Source organism: Scyliorhinus torazame, chromosome 8 (genome assembly GCF_047496885.1).
Source record: "Scyliorhinus torazame isolate Kashiwa2021f chromosome 8, sScyTor2.1, whole genome shotgun sequence".
Lineage (NCBI taxonomy): Eukaryota > Metazoa > Chordata > Chondrichthyes > Carcharhiniformes > Scyliorhinidae > Scyliorhinus > Scyliorhinus torazame.
In genome coordinates this window covers 231,147,536-231,157,687 of record NC_092714.1, presented here as the reverse complement: position 1 = coordinate 231,157,687, position 10,152 = coordinate 231,147,536, and the positions used below count along the sequence as shown (strand labels likewise).

Sequence of the window (10,152 nt, the reverse complement as noted above, 5' to 3'; positions counted from 1 at the left end):
TGGTCGGCACGGGCTTGGAGGGCCGAAGGGCCTGTTCCTGTGCTGTACATTTCTTTGTTCTTTGTTCTCATTTAGGAAGTTCACCAACTGAGCTGTCGGGGCCAGACCCTGCGCATCTGCCATTGCCATACTCGATATCTGGTCCTCACTCGCCACCAACTTCTGATTCCTCCATTTCCGATTTTTTTTCTGGGCCGCAACTCCATAAACTGGGGGTCCCCTCCTTCTGTTCCTGCTTCTACACCTTTACTTTTCAAAATTCCCGCAACAATCCGACGTAAAAGCCACAGAAAGATCACCTGGAGCGTGAGTTGCAAATGTGCGACCTTTCACCCCATGGCCGCCATCGGAAGTCCCCTCTGTAGATTCTTTATGTCATCCTCACCACTTGCCTTACCACCTATTATTGTGTCATCCACAAACTTGGAAATAGTGCATTCACTTCCCTCAAATAGGTCATTTATATTGTAAATAACTGTGGTCCCAGCGCGGATCCCTGTGGCACCCCACAGGCTACAGGTTGCCATCCTGAAAATGCTCCTTTTATCCTAGCTCTCTGTCTGCTATCAGTTTACCCATCCTCTAACCATGATAATATATTATCCCCAACACCATGGGCTCTTATCTCCTTTGTGCCTCAATAACCAAACCATTTGAGAACACCATCACCTCAAGGACTGCTGCAGTTTGATAAGTAGATCTCCCTCACATTTTTCAAACTGCGGAAGGGAAAATAGCATGTGGACTTGTCTGCACTGCCCACACCCCAAGAAATAATAATAAAAAGTGGAAATAATATTCACACAGTCAAACCTGATCAATTTCAGTATGACTTCTTCTGACTTGTACACCATTGTTTTGGCTATTTTCTTCGTCCTTCTATTTGATGTTTTGATTGCTCCTCTCAATAGAACGAAGTGAAAATGTAAAGCGCCATGTCCAATTCCTCAGTATCTTTTCAATTTTATTTTTAGCTATTTCAATACCGTAGCGGACTGCCATACATTTATCCTCGTATGTGAAATATTTTTCTCCTACATTTGTATTACACTTCATCTACCATATGTCAGTTAATTTTTTAGTTAATTCATTTTATCGTTGCTTGGTTGTCTTTTTCAATTCAGTTATAATTATGATGAGAGGCAAGAAAGTTAGGCTTATATATTCACTAGAGCTGAAAAGGTTAAGTGGTGATCTGTTAGAGGACTTAAAGATTGGAAAGAGCTTTAATACTGCAGTGATAGATTGTTTCCAATGGTTGATGGGATAGTAACAACATGACAAAAATTTACAATTGTAAGAATTACAGGGAAGATTGGAAGCACTTTTATATTGAGGCGGCGCAGTGAATAGCACTGCTGCCGTACTCCGCCGAGGACCTGGGTTCGTTCCCAGTCCCGGTCTGTGTGGAGTTTGCACATTCTCCCCGTGTCTGCGTGGGTCTCACCCCCACAACCCTAAAGATGCTCAGGTTAGGTGGATTGGCCATGCTAAATTGCCGCTTAATTGGAAAAAAATAATTGGGTACTCTGAATTTATTTCAAAAAAATATTTAGAGGAAAGTTAAAATGTTGACTTCTGTACCAGAAATTCTTACTGAAAGGGAATGCATTTTTAAAAAAGGGAATTAGTGGCTTGGCAAAATGGAATGTTAACAGATTTGGGAAGAAAGCAAGGACAATGGACTACACCAGGTGTGGACAGAAATAACGGTGAAGTCTTGACGGGGCAAATATATGTTCCTGTGATGTAAAATGCTATAATTCAACAATGTCAACCCTCCCCCTCAGCTTAGTATCAATTTCAAATCCTACTAGTTTGCATTAAGCTTCTGAATCCAAGTCATTAAGATAAATAAGACATTAAGGAAGAAATTTGTTTGCGAGCGTCACAGAATTTTTCAATTCACCAAGGCAGACAGCACCAAGGGCTGCTACTACGTGACATTCTTCAATGGTGACAATGAGGAAAGCCACTAGAGGCAGCATTAGAGGAACAAATTGCTCCCCCATGACTTCTTACATTTTGCTCTCGACATTCTGTTCTTTTAAAAATCTTGTCAGCTATTGAAAACTTAATAAAACATTGAGAGAAAATTGTCTTAGGTGAACCATGGATACAAAAGCTCCTCCAAGCTGTCCCTGAGCAGTTGATCAGTTTCTTGTTTATATGAAATCTTAATTAGATGCTAATTCCCTTTATCTCTTGGGGATCTTTTCTATTGTGACAATTATTAAACATTTCTGTGGCTTTAAGGGAATTATTGGCCCTATAAGGATTTTTTCCATGCTTCCTGTGGGAAAATGCTTTCCTTAATGCAGCAACTCCCAAGGTGGTACATTTAAAATTAGAATCTCATAAAATGGGAAACTAGACACAGATCCAACATACATCAGCCCGCAGTGCACCAGGATGGAGAATTCTTGAGTGATTCTCAGGTTAAGTACTGTTTGGGGCTGTGGGCTGTCATAAAATTGGCGTTGGGCTTGCCTTCTATGAATATATGTCACTGAAAAATCTTAAGTATGGCATATGAATTTAGGTTTAGCAACTCAGATCTAAATGTCCCTCCAACTAAATGTTAGAAAAACTGTCTTTGGCCCCCTGCCACAAATTCAATTCTGTAGCCAATGACTCCATCTCTTTCCCTATCTGAGGCTGAGCCTGACTGTTTGAAATCTTGGTATCATATTTGACTCTGAGACCACAGTTCTGCCGCATCACTAAGACTACCTATTTCCACCCCTGTTATATCCACCTCAGTTCATCTGCTGCTGAAACCATCGTCCCATGCTTTTGTTGCCTCTTGACTTGACTATTCTAGAATATTCCTGGGCTGGTTTATTTTCCACTCTTCATAAACTTACGTTCATCCAAAACTCTGCTGCTTGTATCCTTACTCTTAACAAACCCCTTCACCCATCACCCTTTTGCTTACTGACTTACATATGGTTAAGCAGCTGAAGATCTTTCAGCAATGCAGGGTGAGGTGGTAATAAGAGTCTAGTTTTATTCGTTGTTTTATTTATATAGGGCTAGTTGAATGCATATAGCTGAAGAAGCTCAATAATAGTGTCTTCAGCTGGCTTGTAATGCAAAACATGGCTTTTCACAGTATCTTCATTGAAGCCTACTTGTGACAATAAGTGATTATTATTATTACTGTGGGAACTCAGTCATTGTCTCATATAATGAATTAACCATTGTATTCCAGTGTATTCAGCACTGAGAAAGTATTGTTCTCTGTCTAATCAACTAATCAATTCTTAAGGTCTCAGACAAGCTATGAGACATAGCAAGATGTGGAAAACCTACAGTACTTTTCCTAAGACTACACTTGCAGATGCTAAGCTAGTTTTGATAGGCACCAGTCAATCTTGAGTAATGTCCAATATTTGATTAACAAATCATCCTCTAAGTAACAGGCATTCATTTGAACAAACCAGGTCTCAGCTGGGAATTAGAAGCCAATGAAAGTAAATGAAGGGTTGAACCAGAGATAAGAATTCCCTTAAAAGTAGGACCTCGTGGTTGATGTCTTTGTTCCTGAATTCTTGAATCATCTGTCTGTTTGTGTTTCAAGTGATTTCTTTTTGTGCTTTATGCTTTTTGCCACGTGTTTGACTTTTTCTTATGTATTGTTTGATATTTTGTTTGTAAGTTTTTATTCAGTTTTTATTCAAGTGTATACCAGTGAGTAAGTAACAATAAAGTCAGATTTTTGACACCTCCCACCGACCGGACTACCGATTCTTATTAGAAGGTAAAATAAAAGTCCAACAGGTGGGCAAGACAATTCACAAGTGAACTTGGTCTGAAAAGTGGACGTTGGAACATAGGTGCCTTGAGATTGTATACAGCCTACTTTATTTTCCTTTCAGTTTCCATTTATTTTCTTGCTTGCTCTTGTTCCTTGCAACTTTCTGATTAGAAAATGAAAATGTATCAGTACAAATGACTACAACTTAAGTTCCACTGGTTATCAGCACGAGTGTTAAAGGAAATTGTAAACTTAACTCCTTGGAAATGTTTTATCAGATTGACAAAATTGAAAAAATTATTTTTATTATTATGCTTTTATTTTGGTCCAGTAGCTATCCCTTTCATTTAAGCAATAATATCTAAAGAGTTTTAAAAGACACCTTCAGCACTGTCCCAGCCTGTATTATTACATATACTGTGAAGTTTTGCAAAAAAGGTATGGGTGGGAGATCAAAACTAGATACAGATGGTGATTGGTTTATTTTGTTATAAGACATAAAAAACAGAAAATGCTGGAAATATACAGCAGGTCCAGCAGCATCTGTGGACAGAGCTAGCATTTGAGTCGGATGGATGACCTTTTGTCAGAACCAAATTCATCGCCCTGAAAGCCTAATTTTGTTGATTTCTCTGATGCTGCCAGACTTGATGAGCATATCCAGCTTTTTTATTTCAGATTTCCAGAATCTGCAGTATTTTGCAACATTAGATATCCAACAGTCAGGTTTTTAAAGGAGGCCATAATGAAATTCTAATAAACCGTCACAATTAGCAACGGTGAACAGAAGGAAATCATTCTAGTGGGGCTGAGTTGAGCAGTGAAATGTTCACAGAAAGGTTCCATATTGACTGGACAATACAACTGCATATAAGAGAATGATTTGACATATTGATTCCAGCAGTTTTTTTCTTTCAAAGATTTGATAAAATTTCTACAACGTAATAGTTCTTACAAATTCATTTGTTGCTTCCTAATTATGGTGCAGGTCAGCCGTGTCTCATGGGAACATTCCTGCCTTGGTCAAGTTGTGGATTCATCCCTACTTCAGGAACTTGGCACGTTACCTTGACTGACATTTCATTGCGGTACTGAGGGAATGCTATCTTGCTGGTGATACCAGCTTTCAAATGAGATGCTGAGGTCTCATCTGCCCTCTCAGATGTCAAAAATTCCATGACACTATACAACAAGAAGTCTCACAACACCAGGTTAAAGTCCAACAGGTTTATTTGGAATCACTAGCTAACACAGCTCCGAAAGCTAGTGATTCCAAATAAACCTGTTGGACTTTAACCTGGTGTTGCTTCTTACTGTGCCCACCCCGGTGCAACGGCAGCATCTCCACATCATGACTGTTGCAAAAAGGGAAGGCAGTTCTCCCAGTGATCTCCACAATATTTATCTCTCAATGTCATTAAAAATATCTTAACTGGTAACTTGTTTCATTGCTGTTTGTGGTGCCTTGTCATGCACAAATTGGCTGATCAGCTTCATGTACATAAGGATCCACCCACCCACCATGCGGTGCATATGTTCCTCCTGGGTCTAGCTTTAGGGGCTGGTTTAGCACAGGGCTAGAGAGCTGGCTTTTAAAGCACACCAAGGCACGGTTCAATTCCCGTACCAGTTTCCCCGAACAGGTGCCAGAATGTGGCGATTAGGGGCTTTTCACAGTAACTTCATTTGAAGCCTACTTGTGACAATAAGCGATTTTCATTTCATTTCATTTCGGCCTCCATCTCGATGGATGCCTGTGATCTGAGCCAAGCGCTAAAAATAAGTCCATGCTGGCATGTGCCCTTACTTTACAAACACAACTATTCTTTAAAAGTACTTCATTGGGTGTGAAGTGCCTTGGGATGCCTTGAGGAATGTTGAACGTGGTGGAAACTCTTCAAATCAGCTCAAAATAAAAATAACAAATACTGACATAATTCCTAATCACTATTGCAAACTGCAACGGCAACTTATCTAAGTATTGGAATGATTCAAGCACTTTAGAAGTACTTAACAAATGCGTTACTTTACAGGATGCTGAGGCAGACACTGAGGAGGATGGGGAGGAACAGGAGGCTGACTACTGGGGGGGGGGGGGGGCGCTGTGGGAGTGTCGTGGGGCAAAGGCCTTCTCACAAAATCTGTCCCCATAACAAAAAAAAAAAGGGGCTGTTTAGCACAGGGCTAAATCACTGGCTTTGAAAGCAGACCAAGGCTGGCCAGCAGCACGGTTCAATTCCCGTACCAGCCTCCCCGAATAGGTGCCGGAATGTGGCGACTAGGGGCTTTTCACAGTAACTTCATTTGAAGCCTACTTGTGACAATAAGCGATTTTCATTCATTTCACTTTCAAATCTCGTGTTGGCCTCAAGAAGTGCCAATTTAGAGCAATTCGGCCCAGGTTTCGTAGTCTTGAAGGAGCCAACGATGCTGTGTGCTGGTGGGTCTGTCCACAGCAGCGTCTCCTCCTCCCTCCCCTTCCTTTGTTTCTGTCTAAAGCCTCAGCATTAACTTACTTTTTTAAAATTTAGAGTACCCAACTCATGTTTTCCAATTTAGCGTGGCCAATTCACCTACCCTGTACATCTTTGGGCTGAAACCCACGCAAACACGTGGAGAATGTGCAAACTCCACACAGACCAGTGACCCAGAGCTGGGATCGAACCAGGGACCTTGGCGCGGTGAGGCAGCACTGCGCCACCGTGCTGCCCTTCCGTTGACCATTCTTGCATCCTCCCTTTCATGCTGCCCTACCTTAGCATTAACTTGACACGAAACTCACAATTAATAATCTAGGCAGTACTCCGTGTGATTAAAACGCATTCTCAAGCCTGCAGTCTCCGGGATCGGGCGCGCGGAAGGGGAGCAGTTGAGGGGGAGTGGGGCCGACGGGAGACCGCGAGCCCTCCGACACTCGCCGCCATTTGGGAACCTGCGCATTTCGTCATCACTTGTGGCGGATTCCCTCCCTCCCTGGCGTCACTGCGTGCTACGTCATCGGATCCCGAGTATGGTCGCCATTGGGTTAAACGCCTGAGAAATCGAAGCGAGCGGCCAAGTTGAAGGGGCGGGAGGGGGGTGGGCGGAGTGTGTGTGTGGGAGAGAGAGAGAGAGAGAGAGCACGGCTTCTGAGCTTACTTAACCCGCCCCCGAGCCCCGAACGGCCCCCTCTCCCACCTTCGGAATCCGAGCCCGGGCGCAAGTGGCGATTAATGAAGTATGTCTGCGACGAGCGTTGACCCTCAGGTAAGCAGGGCCGGGATGCGGCCGAGTCTTTGTTGTCTCTTGCCACCCCCCCCCCCCCCCCCCCCCCCAATATTCCTCGCGGGTTTTGTTCTCCTATTTACCTAGGCCCCTGGTTCATTCTCGCAAATCTACATTAACACTTTTCTCTTTTTTTGTACTTTCTCTTCAACCCCCCCCCCCCCTCCCCCCAATCTGCTGCCCGCCGTGCGCCCGTCTGCTGGTGGCCCTGAAACAGAGAGCGAAAGGACAAGAGAATAAAGGTAAGGTGCTTCTGCTGCTGCTGGCCTGCGGGCCTGGGCTGCTTCAGATGCCTGAAATAACGTGGAAAGTTGCCATAAGTGGCTTTTATTTTATCTGCTGGGGCGCCGGTCGGGAGAAATCCGTCCGTCTTTCTCTCTCTCTTTCCCGCCCGGGCTCTTGGCGATCGTGGGTCGGCGGTAACGCCCGGGAGTAAATGTGGCGGAAACAAACGCTCGGTAAAGTTGGGGAGTTGAGGCCAAGTTTCCCCTCGGATCGTGGGATCGATCGGCCTCCTCCCGCTTTAGGATGACTTGTACTAAGGAGACGTCATATGTTTCCCTTTGCACTTCCCTCCTTTTATCCAGGAGAGCAATTGCAAGACGAAGTTTCTATTCGCTCTTTGTACAAAACGCCGAGTGGTTTTCTTTCTCTTCACAACCCCCCCCCCCCCTTCCCCTATTTAATAAGTCATCTCCAGAGTGTTGAAATTTAACCAGTTGAAACTTTTGAGAACAGAAAATGCTGGAAATGCCTTGGCAACCCGATACGTTAGCTTGCCTTTCTCCTTGCTGGTGTTGACTATGTAGACTTGGTCCGTTTTTTGCGTTGGATTTCCGGCATTTTTAGTTGTTCTTAGTCATTGCAATTTTTGAAAGGTTGCGGGAATTGTGTGGTTTACCGGGCTGTTTTACTTTTGCAGTACAAAATGGTTCGCTGCATCAAAAGGATACAGTACACGACAATGATTTTGAGCCATACCTAAGCAGCCAGTCTAATCAGGTGAGTTAAATATCCATTTTATGATCAGATCTCTTGAGCACAGCATAATCTGGCAAACAGAACTGCAATTAGTGGGTAGTCCATAATTGTACTCTTTCCCCCCCCCCCCCCCCCCCATTCTTTGGCATGTAAACTGATAAACAGTTTGACATTATCTAATCTATAAATGTTGCCATGGTCCCAGAGGACCATATACTGTGCTCCCCTTTTGAGAGAGAACTGGATGGTGGTGATTTAACCTGACGGTCACCACACCTCAGACAAGAGACAAGGTTGAGAAGGCAGCACCTTCATGAATTAACATCAGCCGGTATGGGAATTGAACCTGGCACCGCTCTGCATCACAAATCAGCCATCCAGCCATTAGACTCCCCAAAAGACCCAAAATGTCACCACATCCCCAGAGGACCATAGGCTGGTCTTACTTTTGAGAGAGTGAGAGCGCGCTAACTGGTGGTGACTTAACTTGAGGGTCACCACATCTCAGGCAAGGTTGAGGAGGCAGGGCCTACATGGATAACCTTAGCCAGTACAGGACCCAAACAGTTGATGTACTTTCCTGTAAACTTTGGTTTTCAAATTTCTTTGACACAGTATGTCCCTGAGGAACTGCAGGTGGACTTCTGATTTAAAATAATTATTTGCTGCACAGGGGTGCTGCTCTACTGTACGATACCTGTGTTTTAGGAATATGTTGTCAACTTGGCATTTTAAAGAGGCCTCTGCAAGGAAGAAGGCTGCAAGCAAGACATCAATTTTAAAAGTCACATATTGTACAGTATTCCAGAATGTATGGTGCAGTGTTTCAATTTTTGCACTGATTTTTCCAGGCAAATTTTGTCCTCGAGCCTAACTCCAGCAATAATAATCTTTATTGTCACAAGTAGGCTTACATTAACACTGCAATGAAGTTACTGTGAAGCCCCAATCACCACATTCTGGCGCCTGTTTGGGTGCACAGAGGGTGAATTCAGAATGTCCAAATTACCTAACAGCACACGTTAACATTAATTCCTATGGGAATCTGTGCTTCACTTAAGGAGATTCAGTTAAATGTTGATTTTCAGCAACGCAACGGCCACTTTTTAGTAAGGACTCACTACAGGATACAGGTGCACAATGGTTAGCACTGCTGCCTCACAGCGCCTGGGACCCAGGTTCAATGCTGGCCTTGAGTGACTGCGTGGCGTTTGCATATTCTCCGTCTCTGTGTGGGTTCCCTCCGGGTGCTCTGGTTTCCTCCCATAGTCCAAAGATGTGCAGGTTAGGTGGATTGGCCATGATAAATTACCCTTGGTGTTCAAAAGGCTAGATGGGGTTACAGGGATAGGGTACGGTGCTCTTTTAGAGGGTTGGTGTAGACTCGATGGGTCTCCTGCTGCACTGTAGGGATTCTATGATATATTGCACAAACTTGCAATTGCTCCTTTGGCAGCACTTCTGAAACATTCGACCTCAGCTACCGAGAGGAAAAAGGACAGCAGGTGTATGGGAACCCAATCACCTCCAAGTTTCCCACTTTTAAGTTGTATATCATTATGAGTTAGCTACATGTTGCTGGTCCTCCATTGTTGCAGAATGAATTCTGTAACTAGCTGCATTGCCTGTGCATCATGAAAAGTGGTAGTTCAGAAAAAGGTACAGCACTAAATTCTCAAGCAAAGGATGGGCAATAAATGCTAGTACTGTCAGGGATACCCACCCCTTTCCTTCCCTATCAAGCTTTATAAATTATTCCCATTATTTTCATGCAGTCTTTTCCTCCGATTAATTGGCTTTGTTAGTTTGAAGGGCACTGTTTATTTGCAATGTTTGTGTGTGGCATTTAAAATGAGCCTGGCACATACTCCATCCATATGGGTGCAGTAGAAAGTAGCTTTGAGTTGGTTCCTATATCTGATACCAGATTGAAGAAAGTGTTCCACTGAAATTGGTCACAGTATCATTGATGTAACTTAAAATATCTGTAAATAATGCAAACCGTTGCATTTGTAGCTGTGTCCAATGTGAAGTCACTGCTATATGATCATTCTCATGGTATTTGACCTGATATAAGTTTAGAAGTTTTGCTTTTAAATAAGGTGATGTTGCCGGTTGAACCTCCCACTGAATTCTTTGTGCATTCT

At 43.3% G+C, this 10,152-nt stretch overlaps 1 protein-coding gene across 3 annotated transcripts in view; it reads left to right on the top strand.

Moving 5' to 3' along the window:
* The first annotated feature begins 6,808 nt into the window (after positions 1 to 6,808).
* The window catches only part of LOC140428442 (YTH domain-containing family protein 1-like), a 49,807-nt gene continuing 46,463 nt past the window's right edge, over positions 6,809 to 10,152 (top strand). For 2 of the 3 annotated variants that reach the window (XR_011948782.1, XR_011948783.1), the window contains exons 1-3: positions 6,809 to 7,006; positions 7,242 to 7,266; positions 7,947 to 8,026. Coding sequence is in view for 1 of the 3 variants with exons in the window: in XM_072514897.1 (XP_072370998.1) it covers positions 6,980 to 7,006; positions 7,242 to 7,266; positions 7,947 to 8,026 (132 nt within the window). In the remaining 2 variants the exon portion in view is untranslated. The remainder of the gene's footprint in view (positions 7,007 to 7,241; positions 7,267 to 7,946; positions 8,027 to 10,152) is intronic. The other variant, XM_072514897.1, reaches the window with a different exon arrangement.